Below are 20,298 nucleotides of genomic sequence, written 5' to 3' on the forward strand. Positions count from 1 at the left end.
TGTGATTCTGCGAGAACAAAAAGGATGCGTGAGCGTCTTTGTAAGCCCCCGGAGAGTTCCCGTTTTGGACAATCTGCACACGCTTTGAAAAGCAAAACAGGAAACGATTCCGTTCTGAATTCTTTTTTGCTGAGTAATGTGAAGTTTAAAAGGTCAGCTTGGAAGAGAGGAGCAGGAAATATATATATATATATATATATATATATATATATATATATATATATATATATATATATATATATATATATATATATATATATATATATATATATATATATATATATATATATATATATATATATATATATATGAGATTGTGTTAGAACAGTGTTTCTCAACCTTGGCCACTTGAAGATGTCCGGACTTCAACTCCCAGAATTCCCCAGCCAGCAATCGCTGGCTGGGAATTCTGGGAGTTGAAGTCCGGACATCTTCAAGTGGCCAAGGTTGAGAAACAGCCAGCGAATGCTGGCTGGGGAATTCTGGGAGTTGAAGTCCGGACATCTTCAAGTTGCCAAGGTTGAGAAACAGCCAGCGAATGCTGGCTGGGAATTCTGGGAGTTGAAGTCCGGACATCTTCAAGTGGCCAAGGTTGAGAAACAGCCAGCGAATGCTGGCTGGGGAATTCTGGGAGTTGAAGTCCGGACATCTTCAAGTTCCCAAGGTTGAGAAACACTGTGTTAAGAGTTTGCTGCGATCCAACCGGCACACAAGTCAATAACTGTATTTTTCGGACTATAAGATGCACCGGAGTATAAGATGCACCAAGATTTTGAAGAGGTAATTTTTTTTTTTAAATAAAGAAGTTTTTGCACTCTGCAGGCCTCCAAATCCTCTGCAATCCTCATTTTTTTTGTGAAAAACAAAGTGCTCCTGGGGGCTAAAAGGGGGGGGAAGGAAAGTTTTTCCACGGATAGGATGTAGTTTGTTGGTGTGGCCTGGTTTCGGGCATGCTGTGAACTGGTGCCAGTCGGTGGGCCTGGCTTTGGGGACCCCTGATGTAATAAGCATATCACCAACAAAATGATGATTAGGGGACTGGAGACTAAAACATATGAAGAACGGTTGCAGGAACTGGGCATGTCTAGTTTAATGAAAAGAAGGACCAGGAGAGACATGATAGCACCTTCCAATATCTCAGGGGTTGCCCCAAAGAAGAGGAGTCAAGCTATTCTCCAAAGCAACTGAGGGCAGGAGAAGAAGCAATGGGTGGAAACTAATCAAGGAGAGAAGCAACTTAGAACTGAGGAGAAACTTCCTGACAGTGAGAACAATTAATCAGTGGAACAGAAGTTGCCTCCAGAAGTTGTGAATGCCGCAACACTGGAAGTCTTTAAGAAGATGTTGGATAGCCATTTATCTGAAACAGCATAGGGCTTCCTGCGCAGGCAGGGGTTGGACTAGAAGACCTCCAAGGTCCCTTCCAACTCTGCTATTGAATTATTGCATTAATTAGCCAATATTCTGTTCTGTTCTAACGTTCTATGGGGTTTTCTGCCTGAGCAGGGGGTTGGACTAGAAGACCTCCAAGGTCCCTTCCAACTCTGTTGTTCTATTCCATTCCTATTCCTATTCTTTGTTCTATTCTATTCTTATTTCTTATTCCTATTCTTATTCCTATTCTTATTCCTATTCTTATTCCTATTCTTATTCCTATTCTTATTCCTATTCTTATTCCTATTCTTATTCCTATTCTTATTCCTATTCTTATTCCTATTCCATTCCAATTCTATTCTATTCTGTTCCTTCTATTCTATTCTTTCTCCTATTCTATTCTATTCTACTCTACTTCTCCTATTGTACTCTTATTCCCATTCCATTCCAATTCTATTCGATTCCTTCTCCTATTCTATTATATTCTTTCTCCTATTTTATTCTACTCTATTCCTTCTCCTATTCTATTCCTATTCTTTCTTCTATTCTATTCTTATTTCTTATTCCTATTCTTATTCCAATTTCATTCCAATTCTATTCTATTCTATTCCTCCTATTCTATTCTTTCTCCTATTCTACTCTACTCCACTCTATTCCTTCTCCTATTCTATTCCTATTCTTTCTTCTATTCTATTCTTATTTCTTATTCCTATTCTTATTCCTATTCCATTCCATTCCTATTCTACTCTACTTCTCCTCCTATTGTATTCCTATTTTATAGCAGTAGCAGTAGACTTATATACCGCTTCATAGGCCTTCCAGGCCTCTCTAAGCGGTTTACAGAGAGTCAGCATATTGCCCCCAACAATCTGGGTCCTCATTTTACCCACCTCGGAAGGATGGAAGGCTGAGTCAACCCTGAGCCGGTGAGATTTGAACCGCTGACCTGCTGATCTAGCAGTAGCCTGCAGTGCTGCATTTAACCACTGCGCCACCTTGGCTCCTATTCCTATTATTCCTATTCCATTCCAATTCTATTCTATTCCTTCTCCTATTCTATTCTTTCTCCTATTCTATTCTACTCTACTCTACTCTATTCCTTCTCCTATTCTATTCCTATTCTTATTCTTTGTTCTATTCTATTCTTATTTCTTATTCTTATTCTATTCCTATTCTATTCTATTCCTCCTATTTTATTCTATTCTTTCTCCTATTCTGTTCTACTCTACTCTATTCCTTCTATTCTATTCCTATTCTTTCTTCTATTCTATTCTTATTCCTATTCCATTCCAATTCTATTCCTTCTATTCTATTCCTTTCCGTTCTCTTCTAAACCATTGAAGAAAAGGCAGGACGAGGTAAAGCACTTAAGAAGGAGCAAGGCTGATCCCGTTCACATCATGATAGGAAACGCAAGGATGCAAACTCAAACCCAACCCTTGAACTCGACTCCAAGAGGTTGCCGTTTGCAGCGCTTAGGAAAAGGCTGCGGAGGTTACGCAACAATAGACGGGGATCCCTTGCGTGCAGTGACACTAACAGGTATGTAATCCTGTAGTCATTATATTCGGCCCATTAGGCAGCTGAACTCTTACCGTGTTCTCCACGGTGGTTAATTAAGTTTGACTTACCTTTGATCGCTTAATGGAGCGATACGGCTGGAGTGGCTTTTCAGGATTGATTGATGACAGCTAAAGTGGTTTTTGTGTGTTGGCGCCTGGTGAATGGCAAGGTTTTCAGCTGTGCATTGCCATGGCTCGCTTACTAGGTGATTGGCCCAAAGTCACCCAGTTGGCATTCATGCTTAAGGCAGAACTAGAACTCCCCGTCTCCTGGTGATTGGCCCAAAGTCACCCAGTTGGCATTCATGCTTAAGGCAGAACTAGAACTCCCCGTCTCCTGGTGATTGGCCCAAAGTCACCCAGTTGGCATTCATGCTTAAGGCAGAACTAGGACTCCCTGTCTCCTGGTGATTGGCCCAAAGTCACCCAGTTGGCATTCATGCTTAAGGCAGAACTAGAACTCCCTGTCTCCTGGTGATTGGCCCTGGTGATTGGCCCAGGAAAACCAGAGTTGAAGGAGACCTCAGAGGTCATCTAGTCCAACCCCCTGGTCAAGCACCATTCCAGATAAATGGCTATCCAGTTTCTTCTTAAAAAATCTCTAGTAATGAAGCACCCATAACTTCTGGAGGCAAGTTGTTCCATTGATTAATTGTTCTCACTGTCAGGAAATGTCTCCTCAGTTCTAAGTTGCTTCTCTCCTTGATGAGTTTCCACCCATTGCTTCTTGTCCTGCCCTCAGGTGCCTTGGAGAATAGTTTGACTCCCTCTTCTTTGTGGCAACCCCTGAGATATTGGAAGGCTGCTATCATGTCTCCCCTGGTCCTTCTTTTCACTAAACTAGACATTCCCAGTTCCTGTAACCGTTCTTCATATGTTTTAGCCTCCAGTCCCCTAATCCTCTTTGTTGCTCTTCTCTGCACTCTTTCCAGAGTCTCCACATCTTTTCTACATCGTGGCGACCAACACTGGATGCCGTATTCCAAGTGTGGCCTTACCAAGGCCTTATAAACTGGTTCCCTGGAATAATAATAATATTAATCATTACTTTTCTCTTTGTTCTCATAGCTGATGTTTTCTTTCCTGTCTTACAGATACCAAGGTGCTAGAAAAATCCAACTTGGCTGATCTTTCTGTGCCTTTCCAAGCCTCCTCTGGGGATCATCAGATGGGGCGTCCCTCTTGCAGGTAACCAAAAATTTAGGCTGCCTTTCTTTTGCCCTCGGTTTTAACTTATTGAATTGTGTTTGTCGCCCGTCTCGCCACAAGGGCGATTCTCCCGCCGCTTCAGAGAACCACAGACGGAGTTCTCTGTAGGAGAAGAGCTAGAGCCTTGGAGGCAAAGATAAATAAACAAGCAAGCAAACACCATGAGGACTAGTAACTCCATTTCAGGCGAAGCCATTGGGATAGGGAGTGTGTGCAAATTCCTGCAGTTGAATTGGGGAGCTAAGCAGGTGTAAATTATCTGAGAAGGGTAGAAGGGCTGGGGATGGAGCAGGCGAGCTGCAGAATCCGACATGGTTTCGTGTGGGCAGGGACGCCTCATGCCAGGAGCATGACCCGAATGGATTTCACGGAAGGGCCCTGCCCTCCTTGGCTGAATGGGCCGCTCCCAATGCCAGCAGGAAGGAGGGCTGCCGTGGGTCCCTTGATGTGCCAGTTCTGTATCAGCTGCTCATCCTTTGAGTTGCCCTGATCCATTCTGCAGTTCCTACAGGGAGCAGCTGCAGCCAGTAACTCTGCCCCTTCCCTCCCTCCCTCCCTCCCTCCCTCCCTTCCTTCCTTTCTTTCCTCTTGCCCCTTCCCCATCTTGCTTTCTTCCATCCTTCCCTAGATCGTGCTACTTTTTTTTCCCCAAGAAGCAACTGGACTTTCTGGTGTTTTTTCTTTCGAAGACGTTTCTCTTCTCATCCAAGAAGCTTCTTCAGCTCTGACTGGAGGGTGGAGGATGGAAGGATTGATGCTCCTTGCAGAAAGCTGGACATTTGCATCTTTTAGAGGGTCTTGAGGCCACTTGGAGGTTTTATCTGTGTCCTCAGAGTCACCTGAGTGGTGCAAATGGTTCCTGTAGCCTGCAATTTTTCCCTCTGGAAATCCATTCCTTCTCCCACCCGATTCCAAGGGTCTTCACCCCAAATTGCATTGCTCAAAGTCTGAAGAGATTCTCCATCATCCAGGTTGTCCCAAAGATGTTTTTTTATATCAGGAGGCAACTGGACTTTTTGGTTTTTTTCTTTCGAAGACGTTTCTCTTCTCATCCAAGAAGCTTCTTCAGTTCTGGCTGAATGGTGGGGAAGGGAAGGATTTATAGTCCTTGCAGACAGCTGGTCATTTGCCTCCTTTGAGAGGGTCCTTGAGGCCACTTGGAGGTTTTATCTGTCTCCTTAAGGGTCCCCCGAGGGGTGCAAATGGTTCCTGTAGTCTGCAATTTTTTCCTCTCTGTAAATCCATTCCTGCTCCCACCCCATTCCAAGGGTCTTCACCCCAAATTGTGTAGCTCCAAGTCTGTAGAGATTCTCCGTCATCCAGATTGTCCCAAAGGTGCTTTTTCAGGAGGCAAATGGACTTCCTTGTTTTTTCTTTCGAAGACGTTTCGCTTCTCATCCCAGAAGCTTCTTCAGCTCTGACTGGAGGGTGGGGGATGGAAGGATTGATGCTCCTTGCAGACAGCTGGATATTTGCATCCTTTGAGAGGGTCCTTGAGGCCACTCGGAGGTTTGTCTTTGTCCTTAAGGGTCACCCGAGTGGTGCAAATGGATGTGGGGCCTTCTCGGAGTTGCTTGAAAGGACCGTGTTGCAGACTGGAGATAGATGATGTTGTATCCCTCCCCATCTCTTGGCAGAGGGGCTGTTCAATTGGGGCCTAGATGGCCTCTCTTGGCCCCTCTTTCAAACCAGCCGTCCTCTCCGTCCAAAATGTGGGCTTTGCTGTCTTCAAAAGAGCAGCCTTTGTCTTTTGAATGCAGATGGATGGCTGAATCTCGTCCTGGTGGGTTTCTTCTCCTATGTCGTGCCATGCGGATGCGAAGTGGCTGTTTTGTTTCCCCAGTGCACAGATCTTCACATGCCTCACTGCTTATACCACCTTGCTCAGTTGGTGTCTGGCTGTTTTATCCTTGGGGCGGGCAAGCGTCTGCCTTAGCGTAGTAGCAATAGCAGTTAGACTTATATACCGCTTCATAGGGCTTTCAGCCCTCTCTAAGCGGTTTACAGAGTCAGCATATCGCCCCAACAACAATCCGGCTCCTCATTTCACCCACCTCGGAAGGATGGAAGGCTGAGTCAACCTTTGAGCCGGTCAGATTTGAACAGCCGAACTGCAGAACTGCAGTCAGTTGAAGTAGCCTGCAGTGCTGCATTTAACCACTGCGCCACCTTGGATAGATGGACAGATGTAGATACTGAGGGATGGATGGATAGACAGACAGACAGAGATGGATGGATGGAGATACTGAGTGATGAGAGAGAGAGAGAGAGAGAGAGAGAGAGAGAGAGAGAGAGAGGCATATGGATGGATAGCAATAGCAATAGCAGTTAGACTTATATACCGCTTCATAGGGCTTTCAGCCCTCTCTAAGCGGTTTACAGAGTCAGCATATCGCCCCCAACAACGATCCGGGTCCTCATTTCACCCACCTCGGAAGGATGGAAGGCTGAGTCAACCCTGAGCCGGTGAGATTTGAACAGCCGAACTGCAGAACTGCAGTCAGCTGAAGTGGCCTGCAGTGCTGCATTTAACCACTGCGCCACCGCGGCTCTTGGGTTTGAAGCGTGCACATGTTTTGTGTTGCCCAAAGATCCTACTGAGCCTTTCCGATGTGCCTGCAACGGATGGGAGGGGGTTTATTGCCCTCTCCGTTGTCTGTCCGTGGAGGTCATCCAAGGTGGTGCAGTGGGTAGAGTGCAGCACTGCAGGCTACTTCAGCTGACTGTTAGCTGCAGTTCGGCGGTTCTAATCTCACTGGCTCAGGGTTGACTCAGCCTTCCATCCTTCCGAGGTGGGTAAAATGAGGACCCGGATTGTTGTTGGGGGCAATATGCTGACTCTGTAAACCGCTTAGAGAGGGCTGAAAGCCCCATGAAGCGGTAGATAAGTCTAACTGCTATTGCTATTGCTATCCTGGTTGTCCCAAAGGTGATTTTTTTCCCTTCCAGAGGAAACTGGACTTTCTGGTTCTTCACATTTTTCAAACCAGAAAGTCCAGCTGCCCCTTGAAGAAGAGAAAAAGGCAACTTCGTTGTCTGTTGTAGAGGATCTCCTGCAGAGTATTTTTGGAGATTTGGGGAAGGCCTGGGATGGACATCCGTTCTGGGGCTTCCTTGATAAGTTTTTTGTTCTGTTTCTTCCCCTTCTTTGCTGGTAGGCCACATTGTGGTCAGATCTGGCTCAGGCCCAGGTAAGGCAAATCCTACTTTTCAAACAACCTCCGTGTCATTCCGTTAATTTAGGCAGCGGAACTGCTTGCCACCAGAAGTTGCGGATGCTCCATCCCTGGAGCTTTTAAGAGAAGGTCAAAGACAGTCCTTCATCTGAAATATTACGGGGGCTTCCTGCCTGAGCAGGGGTTGGACTAGAGGACCTCCAAGGTCCCCTCCAACATTGTTATTCTGTTATCCAACCACATATCTGGTCGGGTCAGATGCATTTGTGACAGGACGCCCTGGGCAACTGCAGGCTAGCTTCCGGTCAGTTTCACTCTCTCTCAAAGTTCCTCTTTCTAGATTAAGGCTTCTGGTTTCTAACCAAGAATGCCATTTGCCTGCAGCCCCAGCCACCCGTCTTCCACTTGCGTCGATCCCGACACAGTTTGGGATCCTTCGACGGTGTTGACGTGCCTTCAGAATCGTCACGAAGCCAGCCTCTTGGAGTTGGAGACGGCCAATGGGGAGGTAAGCTTCGAACCTGGGTCTTTGGGCAGGAGAACCTCGCGGAACCAACGGTAGGGCTGGTGGAAGAAGATCTGGAGAAGATTGTGTGGCATCTGGAGAAGCCGAAGCGGTCCAGCTTTCTTGCCTGGCACAATGTACCGGTAGCCTTGGTCCTCAGCTTACGACCAAAATTGAGCCCCAAACCTCTGTGGCCAAGGGAGACAGTTGCGTAGCCAGTTTGGCCCCGTCTTACAACTTTTCTTGCCTCAGTCGTTAAGTGAATCGCCACGGCTGTTAAAGTAGCCACTTCCCCAAAACGGGCTGCGTGGGGACTCCTGGGAGGGGCGGGGCCAGCCAGCCCTTGCAACTACCGGTTTGACGAACCAGGTGTAAAATTAGCTTCCAGTTCACCTGACTTTGCTCGTCAGGAAGGGGTCACACCACCCTGAGAGCAAACCGGTAGCTTTGACAATCAGCTGAGAGCAAACCAGTTCGCTCCTACGATCAGCTGAGAGCGAACTGGTAGCTCCGACAATCAGCTGAGAGCAAACTGGTAGCTCCGACAATCAGCTGAGAGCAAACCAGTTCCGCTCCTGCGATCAGCTGAGAGCAAACTGGTAGCTCTGACGATCAGCTGAGAGCAAACCAGTTCGCTCCTACGATCAGCTGAGAGCAAACCAGTAGCTCCAACAATCAGCTGAGAGCGAACCAGTAGCTCTGACGATCAGCTGAGAGCAAACCAGTTCGCTCCGACGATCAGCTGAGAGCAAACCGGTAGCTCCGACAATCAGCTGAGAAAAAAACCAGTTCACTCCGACGATCAGCTGAGAACAAACTAACACCAAGGGCAGGTGGGCGGGCCAACCTGATCGTTGCAGCTACCGGTTTGCTCTCAGCTGATCGTTGGAGCTGCCAGTTCGCTCTCAGCTGATAGTCGGAGCTACCGGTTCGGTCTCAGCTGATTGTGGGAGCGAACCGTTAGCTCCGACGATCAGCTGAGACCGAATTGGTAGCTTCAACGATCAGGTTGGCCCGCCCGCCTGCCCTTGGCGCTTTACTTACTTATATCCTCTCAGCTGATTAGCGCAGCAGAGCGGATTGCCGCACCTCAGCCGTGTTACTCACCAGGAAGTCCCGTGGAAGGTATGTTTTGGTCAGTCGCGCACAGAGAGAACCGGTTGTTAAAGTGGGAGGATCCACCCCTGCCTGAACGACGCCTCTCCCTGCTTTGCAGATGGCCTACGAGGTGTATGAATTAAACCAGTTGCTCCAAGCGAAGGATGCGGCACTGGGGGACCAGGAGGGCAGGTAAGGGGGTCTCCCTCTCTCTCTAGGTGCAGGCCTGGCAGCCTGGATCTCTTGCCCCAGATGGAAGGAGGATGGGACTATTTGAGAGCTGGGCTCTTGCCGGGGGTGATGGTGGTGTCAAAGGGTGATCCTCGGCATGCTTTACCTGTGAGCCCCAACTGTGGCAGCTTTAAGATGTGTGGACTTCAGCTCCCAGAATTCCCCAGCCGGCTCTCCTGCTAAGGTGGGGCTAGAATTCACCATCTCCTGGTGATTGGCTCAGACACCCAACTGACTTTCAGCTGGGTGTAGGGGGTTATGGTGCTGGCCTAGACACTAGGAGGCTGTGAATTCTAGTCCCGCCTTAGGCATGAAAGTCAGCTGGGTGACATTGGGCCAGTCACCAGGAGACTGGGAGTTCTAGTCCCGCCTTAGGCATGAAAGCCAGCTGGATGACTTTGGGCCAATCACCAGGAGACTGGGAGTTCTAGTCCCGCCTTAGGCATGAAAGCCAGCTGGGTGACTTTGGGCCAGTCACCAGGAGATTGGGAGTTCTAGTCCTGTCTTAGGCATGAAAGCCGGCTGGGTGACTTTGGGCCAGTCACCAGGAGACTGGGAGTTCTAGTCCCGCCTTAGACATAAATGCCAGCTGGATGACTTTGGGCCAGTCACCAGGAGATTGGGAGTTCTAGTCCCGCCTGAGGCATGAAAGCCAGCTGGGTGACTTTGGGCCAATCACCAGGAGACTGGGAGTTCTAGTCCCTCCTTACACATGAAAGCCAGCTGGATGACTTTGGGCCAATCACCAGGAGACTGGGAGTTCTAGTCCTGTCTTAGGCATGAAAGCCGGTTGGGTGACTTTGGGCCAATCACCAGGAGACTGGGAGTTCTAGTCCCGCCTTAGGCATGAAAGCCGGTTGGGTGACTTTGGGCCAATCTCCAGGAGACTGGGAGTTCTAGTCCTGTCTTAGGCATGAAAGCCGGTTGGGTGACTTTGGGCCAGACACCAGGAGACTGGGAGTTCTAGTCCCGCCTTAGACATGAAAGCCAGCTGGGGGACTTTGGGCCAGACACCAGGAGACTGGGAGTTCTAGTCCTGTCTTAGGCATGAAAGCCGGTTGGGTAACTTTGGGCCAATCACCAGGAGACTGGGAGTTCTAGTCCCGCCTTAGGCATGAAAGCCGGCTGAATGACTTTGGGCCCATCCATCTCCCACTCTCAGCCCAACCGTCCTCGCAGGGTTGTCGTTGGGGAAACAGGAGGAAGGAGAATTAGGTAGACGCACCACCTTGAGTGACTTCATTATATAAAGCAGTGTTTCTCAACCTTGGCCAACTTGAAGTCCACCGGACTTCAAGTTGGCCAAGGTTGAGAAACACTGATATAAAGTAATAAAAGGCACGCTCGGAGGCAGAAGGGGATCAAATAAATCGTAGAAATCCGGACATACCACCGTTTTATTGCCCCGAAGGTGAGATTTGGGAGGAAGCCGACATGTCCCGCGTTTCTCTTATTTCAGGCTGGCCGTCCTGAGCTGCCAACTTTCGGCGGTGCAGGCCTGGCGCTGCCAGCTGCAAAACCAGGCGGAGGAGCTGCGGGGCAGGAACGGCGCGCAGAAATCCCAGTACGATTCTCTGCAGAGGCATTTCCAGCAGCAGGACGGGGCATTTCGCCAGGCGCAGGAGAAGGGGGACCAGCTACTTCTACAAGTCCTGCAAGGGAAGGCGGCCTCGGCCCAGCAGGAGAACGAGAGAATCGAAAGGTGAGAAGGGGGTTCGCGAGCTGAGTCAGATACGGGGGGCTCTTTGAAGACCCGGAGGGGCTACCTAGGTGCTCTCCAAGCTCAGTTGCTTTCTTGCAGACATTTCTCTCTTTTTGTTTTGAAAAGTTTTTTTAAAATTTTAATTGAACAAAAACGGTTCCACCACAAAACCGCGGACGACAAAATCGCGGTCGACGAAAGTGCGTATGTGACGTCATCACAGCACGACGAAAAAGATCGAAAAATGTAAAAATAAAGCGAAAACCTTACCCTAACCCCCCCAAACCTAACCCTAAACCTAACCCTTAACCTAAGCCTAAACCTAACCCTTAACCTAACAAAAAACCTAACGCTAACCCTTAACCTAACGCTAAACGTAACGCTAACGCTCTAACCCTAACCCTAACCCTTAACCTAACTCTAACCCTAACCCTAACCCTTAACCTAACGCTTACCTTTATGTGAATCGGCTTGCTGTAATTTAATTTTTATTTCAATTTTTCGATCTTTTTCGTCGCGCTGTGATGACATCACATACGCGATTTTGTCGACCGCGCTTTTGTGGAACGCGGTTTTGACGGGTCACGACAAAAACACACAAAAATGAGCTGAAATGAGTAAATTGACACTTGAAATTAGAGAGCAAGAGGATGAGCAATTTTATAAGATATGGGATTTGTTTTATCGGTGGCTAGGGCGGAAAAAAAACCTTGGAAATGAAAAATGATATACTTATGCTTTAATTGAAGAAGTTAAAGGATGATACAACTATGCTGTGAAATAATCTAACAATGATACAATGAAAAATTAATATATCAACGAATTGAATATTTTAGAATCTTTTTGCTTTAAAAAGGATAAGGATAATAATGATTTTACGTATATTTAATAGAGGTCTGGTGATATAATGTACAATGTTAAGAACGTATTATAATGATATTTTGCTGCTGATAAACAATTTTAATAAGGGAATAATTGAAAACTGGTATATATATATATGTAGTGAGGTTTTGTAGAAAAATGAAGGCATAAGATCTCTGTTTGAAGGTATGAAGTACAAGGATAATAATGAACATAAGTATATTTTCTGGGAAAAAATAATACTAATGGTAACTGAATATATATTGTAGAATGAAAATGAGGTTTTTAGTTATACTAGATGAAAAGTCTGAGATGGTAAATATTATTCGAGGATGTGGATGTTAAAACACTTGTAACCAAACGACACGCTGTATGTGATGATGGTTTTTCTTTTTCTTTTTGTGTTTTTATTTTATTTTATTGTTGTGTGTATTAAATATATAACAGAGAGATACGGTGTGTGTGTGTGGGGGGGGGGAAATGTAGTTGGGATGGATTGCCAGAGGTAGGGGAATAAGAAACGATACTAAATTATAACCTATTAAATGAAATAATAAATGTATAAGAATGATAAATGTTAAAACACCTGTAACCAAACGACACGCTGTATGTGATGATGGGCTTTGTTGTTTTTTTCTTTTGTGTGTTTTTTTTTCTTTTCTTTTTTCTTTTTCTTTTTCTATTGTTGTGTGTACATGTTGTCTATGTAACAAAACAAAAAAAATTATAAAAAAGAAACACACACACAAAAAAAGAATCATCCTTCATTACATCTTGCAGAAAGCGTGTCGATTGGTTACAGGTAACTTTCGTGCATTTCTTCCACCATCATTACTTACAGTTCATATTAGATTATATACTTTAAATCAAAAATCTTTGTATATCTTGCTGTCAACGTACCACAATTGCCATTTGACTACAATTATTCGAACGTGCTTTTACCTTCGAATCATTCAGACTTAAAGACACAACCACATAATGGCATTCATTAGCTATTTCAAAAAAATCCTCCAATAGCATTACACCTTTACGCCATCTTTTAAGTAAAAGTCAATTAATAAAGTTTCAAAACCTTCCCCCCCCCAACTCAATGTTTAGAATTTATAGCCAAGTTACTTTTGCCAATACAATAGCATGTATATATTATTTAACAATGTCCATTGACATTTCCTTGTTGTTATTATAATTGGCTAAAAATCATTTAGTATCTATGTCCCATCTCCTCTCGTCAGACTCCCCCCCCCCCAAAAAAAAAACTTTACACCTTTATAACAAGATCTAAATGAAAATTTGTTAATAAGATTTATAAGTCTTTTTCCCAGGTCACAATTTGCAATTTATATCAAAATTTCTTCTATTTCTACTTCTATTTCTACTATTATATCCAAATTTCTTCTACTATTTTGCCAGTACATGTATATATCATGAAGCTGTTATCCATTATCATTTCATTATTGTTATTATAGTTAATTATTTGTTAACGAATAAACATTTAATAACAATCTAAAACAATCTAGGAGTTACTAAATTCCTACTTATTGATCACCAAAAATCAACTGATTTTTTTATTATCAACTTTCATCGTCAACCTGTATCTTTCCAGTAACAAAACAGTCTTATCTCTCTTGCCAATTGTGGTATCAGTCTTCTTTTTATCTCTTTTATAAGGTTTTTATAGACTTCTCTCCACACTTTGTTGCTTGAAGGGTCTCTCAGATAATCTTGTTGCCCTCCAGTTGCTACTAAAATTAGCTTGTCTTTGGTTGTCAATCTTGCTTCTGAAAAAATTTCTCTTCTTAAGTCCATCATCATTACTATTTTTTCTTCTTCTGTGTCCTGGAATCTGGGATAGAGCTCCAATTCGTCGAATTCCCTTTTCCATATTCCCTTCTTTCCACTTTCACCCACATTTGCTCCATTAATAAATTCATCTGTTGTCTTGTCTTTATCTTCCATGTCTTTATTCTCCCCTTTAATTTTTGGGGCTCCAACCCCATCATCTTTTGCTGTGAGGAAGACTAGTCTTTCCAACTTCTTCTGAATGTTTAAACTCAGTTGCTGTTGTCTCCCCTATTCCCTCCCCTGGGAGTTGGTTCCGAGCTTCCAAAACGTTCCAAAATAAAATAGGTGAATCTCTTTTTCTTTTTCCCTTGCAGGGAGAAGCAAACACAACTCGCCAGGGATCTGCAGGTGGCCACCAGGTCCCTACTCAGTGTAAAGATGTGAGTTTGCCATATCTTAAGCCTGTGCAAACGTCCTCCTCAGGGTCACCCCCACCTGAGAGGGATCCACACAGGCAGTCCTCCGCTTACGACGGTCGCTGAGCTTGCCAGTCGTAAGTGCCCAAAGGAGTCATCCCGTGACCATAACAGATTTTAATCTTCTCCTTTTTGTGGGGGTCTTTAGGCAAAAGCCCTGGTCATTAAGCGAAACCCCCCCCCCGGTCGTTAATCAAACCCATCTTTTGCTAGCAGGCGTGATTTTTTGCTAGAAACCAGGCGTAAACATTTGCCGTATACGTTTAGCAAATAAATAAAGAATAAAATAAAATAAAGCAAAGATCAGGAGGAAACTGAGCAGTCGGCTCCTTTTAGTAACCCCATAATGGCTTGCGGGGTGGAGTCTGGGTAACTGAATGGAGCTAGCAGAGTATTTTACTGGCCGGATGCCTCTCCTGTCACCAGGGGGGGGAGTTTTGTTCGGCAGATACAGTCTCAATTGTGCCTAGAGAGAAAAATATCTGGCTCTACCTAGGATCAAACCCACAGCCTCCTGACTGTGGGGCGAGAGCGCCCCCTCTAGGCCACACTACCCGGGAGGAAACAGAGCAATCCTTGAACTGAAACGTTTTACAACGTTTCTTCTGAATGTTCTCCTTTGTTAGAGACTCGGAAAAAATGAAAACGGGAGAGAAGAAATCGGCTGGCGGACAGGAGTCCGAAGAGAAGAAAGGAGGTGAAAAATTGTGGAAAAGACCCTTCAGGTAAGGGGTTCCCTTTAGCAGGCGATCTCTCCTGCCTGCAGCCGGTCCTTGACTTACAGCCATTCGCTTAGTGACTGCTCAGAGTTACGACGGCAGCGGAAAAAGGAACCTAACTTCTGGTTTTTGCGCTTACGGCCGTCCCAGCATCCTTGAGCACTCGTGTGATCAAAATTCAAGCACTTGGCAACTGACTCGCATTTACGACGGTTTCAGCTGCCACGGGAGGGTGGTGGTCACGGGATCGTCATTGGCGACCTTTATTTTTTTCCCCCAGTGCCGTTTTTGGCGACTCCGCCGGGACTCGATCCCGGAACCACTGTAGCTTTGAAGGGTCGCGAAACGAATGGTCGTAATTCGAGGATTACCTTTTACCCACCCACCCACCCCTGCCCCCCGGTCTTTCTTCGATTTTTTCCCATCCCTGCTTTCCGTTTTCTTCTTCAGGTCAGCATCTGCCACTGCGCTCAGCACCGCCAGGTACAAGGAGGTGGTGAAAGGCTGGTTTGAGTAAGTGGTTTACTCCGCCCTTCCGGTTCTTGGACGGAAAAATTATTATTATTATTTTTTTTAAAAAGAAACACCCGATGGGTTTATTCCCCAAAATCCATGCGCTCTTGCAATCAGGCCGTTTTAAAATTGCAGCCGTACATTCGGGGGGGGGGGGGCGTGGACATTTCCTTACCCCCCTCGGTCCTTCTTCCTGCACCTTTCGCGTAGTGGGTTCCGGATTCTTTTCCTGCCAGTTTGCTCAGGGACGCGCTTGATAGGCACTATGTTTGTGGGCGCAGTAGTGAAAAAACTGCTTCTCCCCAAAAGCAAAAAAAACAAGATGGCAGCATCTTCCACCACCGCCGATAGAACCAGTTTGGGGGCATGGGCGACCGAGTTACTACCTACTCGGCTGAACCAGTAGTAACCCACATCTGGGCCAGCCTCAGAAACATGCCTAAATAGGACGGCATAGGGGCTGGGGTAAGTGGGCGGGCGCGCCCGCAATTTCCACTACCGGCTCGGGCGAACCAGTCCAAACTGGCCGAATACCTCCTCTGCCTGCGGAGGAAGAAAGCTGGAGAAGGAGGCGTGGCCAAGGGTAGGAGGAGCCTGAAGGTCCCATTCCGTTCCTCGGATCGGTTGAGGAAGGATGAAAATTAAGAGGAGTGGGTTGGTTTGCAAAAGCAATCGCTGAGCCAGTGTCGTAGAGCATTTCCACGTCTGTTCTTGAGTTGCCATGATGAGGAAAGAGGGGAGCGCATTCCATGCATACCTTCAGCTGGAGTCGGAGCCCACATTCCTACAGCAGGGTTGTGAGGTATGGGATACTACAACCTGCTGGAGCACCTCGTTGGATAATGTGATTTATGACACAGACTGAGGAGTGGGGAGGGGGGGAGCAAACAAGGGCAACGTTCTGCCATAACTTACGTTATGTGAAGTGGCGCAGCGGTTAAATGCAGCACTGCAGGCTACTTCAGCTGACTGCTAGTTCGGCAGTTCGGCTGTTCAAATCTCACCAGGCTCAGGGTTGACTCAGCCTTCCATCCTTCCGAGGTGGGTGAAATGAGGACCCGGATTGTTGTTGGGGGAGATATGCTGACTCTGTAAACCGCTTAGAGAGGGCTGAAAGCCCTATGAAGCGGTATATAAGTCTAACTGCTATTGCTATTACGTGAAGTCAGATCTGACTAGGTATTGCCCAAATGTTGCTCCTAATAAATGACTGGGTTTCTTTTGAAACTTGGCTCGAGGCTCATAAGTTAATCAGGGCAACTTTCTTTCGGAAACCTGACACAGAGATTCCGACAAGGAGAGGTCCATGTTTCCTCTACTTTGTAGCCAAAAATCAAACACACACACACACACACACACACACACACGATCAATGTCGCCATAGAAGAAAGCGTTGATAAAGAAAAAAGAAAGGCTCACATTTGGTGGGATAGAAACCCCAGGGCGACAGTGAATTATTCCTCAAATCAGCGAATGTGTTGAGTGCTTAAAATCATTTTTCTGCTTTTGCAAGTTTCAGGCTCAAGCGTGGGAATTCGGTCAGCAGCGGGTCGATGGACCAGTACTACAGCTTGCCTACCTGCGTGGCCACCGGCCTCCCTTCCACCGTGGCCGATGAACAAGTAAGGTGGTTTGTTTGTTCCGACATGCGTCCATCGGGCCCTTCACGCTCGTCCCCATTTTGCTACCCTGGTTTCATTTTGGCTATTGTGCCCAAAGGCTCAGGTGGGAATAAGGTGTTCCTCGACTTAATGGCTGCAGTCGAGGCCAACAAATTCCCGTTGCTAAGCGGGGCACTTGTTAAGTGGGCTCCGTTTTACGACCTTTCGAATCGCTGCAGTGGTGAAGTTAGGAACGCGGTCGTTAAGTGAATCTGGCTTCCCCCCATCGACTTCGCTTGTCATAAGGGCGCGAAAGGGGATTCACATGACCCCTGGACACTGCGACCGTCGTAAACACGAGTCCGTTGGCAAGTGACTTCGATGATGTGGCGAAGTGTGAAAAATACGTCATGTCCCCGTTTTCAGTGCTGTTCTAAACTTCAGACGGTCACTGAGGGAACTGTTGTAAGTCGAGGACCCAATGGTGGGGGTTTTCTTGAGTGGGAATAATCTACCACCAGCCTCAACATCCTAAATTTACCAGTATAGCTACTTCTCGGCTTACAACCGTAATGAAGTCCAGAATTACCGGTCATTAAGTGGGTTGCCATGCCGGATTTTATGAGGTCATTAAGGGAATGCAGTATGGACGTTAAGCAAACCCCTTGGCCACAATGGGTGCGTTTTACCGAAGGAAGCAGAAAGATGTCACTCTCTGAGTGAGACGTATAGAATCTGTGTCGTAAGTAGCCTGGGACAGGTCTGTCGTAACTTTAAATGGTCACTAAACAAACTGGTTGTAAGTCGAGGACTGTATTCATCAGCCATCGCTTCCTCCCCAGGTGCCCCCTGGGGCCACTGAAGCACGATATGCCCAGCTGCAGCCCCTTGGCCACACAGCTAACCAGAGCACAGGTTAAATGACGCTTAGTGCCAACTCAGAGTTAGAACAGCAGTGGGGAAGATGTGGCACGGCCAGTTCTCACCCTTACGACCGGCGTTTCCTTCCCATTTCCGGCTAATAAAAAACACCCAGGGCAAACAATGGTTTGACGTAACGACCATCCCGTACACTTAATAAGGACTATGTCCACTTAATGACCATTGATTTAACCACTGCGAAAAAAAGGCTTGTAAAATTGCTTTACGGCTGTCGTAGATAGATATAGATGAAAGAGAAAGAGATGGATGGATGGATGGATGGATGGATGGATAGATAGATAGATGATAGATAGATAGATAGATAGATAGATAGATAGATAGATAGAGATAGATAGATAGATAGATAGATAGATAGATAGACAGACAGACGAGAGAGAGAGATACTTAGAGATAGATGAGAGAGAGATGAAAGAGACATATAGATGAAAGAGATAGATAAAAGAGAGAGACAGACAGACAGATGAGAGAGAGAGATACTTAGAGATAGATAAAGAGATAGATAGATGATAGATGATAGATAGATAGATAGATAGATAGATAGATAGATAGATAGATAGATAGATAGATATAGACTGACAGATGAGAGAGATACTTAGAGATAGATTGATGAAAGAGAAATAGATAGATGATATATAGAGATAGATAGATAGATAGATAGATAGATAGATAGATAGATAGATAGATAGATAGATAGATAGATGATATATAGAGATAGATAGATAGATAGATAGATAGATAGATAGATAGATAGATAGATAGATAGATAGATAGATAGATGAAAGAGAGAGATGAAAGATAGGATAGATAGATACATACATACATACATACATAGATGATAGATAGATAGATAAATACGATAGATAGATAGATAGATAGATAGATAGATAGATAGATAGATAGATAGATAGATAGATGGATGAAAGAGAGAGATGAAAGAGATAGGATAGATACATACATACATACATACATGATAGATAGATAGATAGATAGATAGATAGATAGATAGATAGATAGATAGATAGATAGATAAATACGATAGATAGATAGATAAGATAGATGATAGATAGATAAGAGATAAGAGATGATTGATAGATAAGATAGAAAATAGAAGATAGATAGATAGATAGATAGATAGATAGATAGATAGATAGATAGATAGATAGATAGATAGATAGATAGATAGATAGATAGATGGATGAAAGAGAGAGATGAAAGAGATAGGATAGATACATACATACATACATACATGATAGATAGATAGATAGATAGATAGATAGATAGATAGATAGATAGATAGATAGATGGATGGATGATAAACAAACAGATATAATGCATGGATAGATGATAGATAGATAGATAAATGAAAAAGAATGGAAAAGGCAGGCTCAATGATGGTCATAAGTGGAGGACTTATGTTCAGTCCCACCTCAAGGGCCCAGAGTCAAATCGGCCGTCGTATCTTGAGCCCTTCCTTCTCTGCTCCCTTCTCCAGGAAGGCCACCTCTCGGAGATCCACGCGGTCACCTTCAGCCCAAACTCAGGCCTGCTGGCCACGGGGGGCGCGGACAGGCTGGTTAAGCTTTGGAGCGTGGCGGGAGGTAAGTGGACGGCTGAAGGGGTCACTTGTCTCTTTTGGACGGGATCCATTCATCCAACGTGGCGTTCTGACCTCGGCTTCCCCAGGAGTCCCCGTCCTTATAAACCCCGTTTATTTCATTGACAGCGAATTCCTCTCCAGCCAAGTCTTTCCTCTCCCACAGTTCTTTCCAGACAGGTCACACTTACCGACCTTGATCAGTCTTGGAGAACGACCAGGCCCATGTCTTTCAGAACTTCACCGCAATACTTGGCAAGGATGCAGGAATGAACTCATGGCCTCCTGCAAACTCCACTCCCCTGTCGCTCCTCTTTTATTCCCTCTGGGAGGGGCCATTCACCGTCCACCTGTGGCCTTAACTCCCAAGTCCACCCCTGTTCTTTAGCTCTTCCCTTCCTCTGGGAACTCTGCGCATCTGCACACTGGGAACAGGCTCCAGCTGTTCCTCTGCCTCACTGATGTTTGACTCCGAAGGCAGCTGGTAACTGTCGGACGGCCCTGGTCCCCTCTCTGCCTCCCAACACAGAGCCCTCGTCCGAGCCTTCCCCAGACTCCAGGACTGGTCCAGGTTCCTCCCCAACCCTCCTCACTGTCCTAATCTACTACCAGCTCCTCTGGCCACTGGTGGGTCACAACACAAATCTAAGATCTTTCCAACCCTCTGCATTTTAACCACTGTTCCATCAGGATCCTTCCTTCTCTCCTTCCTTCCTTCCTTCCTTCCGTCTTTCCTTCAAAGGACGGAAGGCCGATCCAACCTCGAGCCGGTCAAGATCGAACTGCTGGCAGCTGGTAGTCAGCAGAAGTTAGCCTGCACTGCTCCAGGCTACTGAGCCGAGGTGGCGCAGTGGTTAAATGTAGCACTGCAGGCTGACTGCAGTTCTGCAGTTCGGCTGTTCAAATCTCACCGGCTCAAAGGTTGACTTAGCCTTCCATCCTTCCGAGGTGGG

General features: G+C 45.9%; 1 protein-coding gene across 1 annotated transcript in view; it reads left to right on the forward strand.

The window, feature by feature from the left end:
• ATG16L2 (autophagy related 16 like 2) overlaps positions 1-20,298 on the forward strand; it is a 57,791-nt gene that overhangs the window by 26,787 nt on the left and 10,706 nt on the right. Inside the window, exon 10 of the mRNA XM_087720948.1 lies at positions 19,244-19,349. Coding sequence (XP_087577074.1) covers positions 19,244-19,349 — 106 coding nt within the window. The remainder of the gene's footprint in view (positions 1-19,243; positions 19,350-20,298) is intronic.

This window comes from Thamnophis sirtalis, unplaced genomic scaffold, assembly GCF_051295495.1.
Source record: "Thamnophis sirtalis isolate CommonGarterSnake01/CBP01778 unplaced genomic scaffold, rThaSir2_p1.2 scaffold_8, whole genome shotgun sequence".
Classification (NCBI taxonomy): domain Eukaryota; kingdom Metazoa; phylum Chordata; class Lepidosauria; order Squamata; family Natricidae; genus Thamnophis; species Thamnophis sirtalis.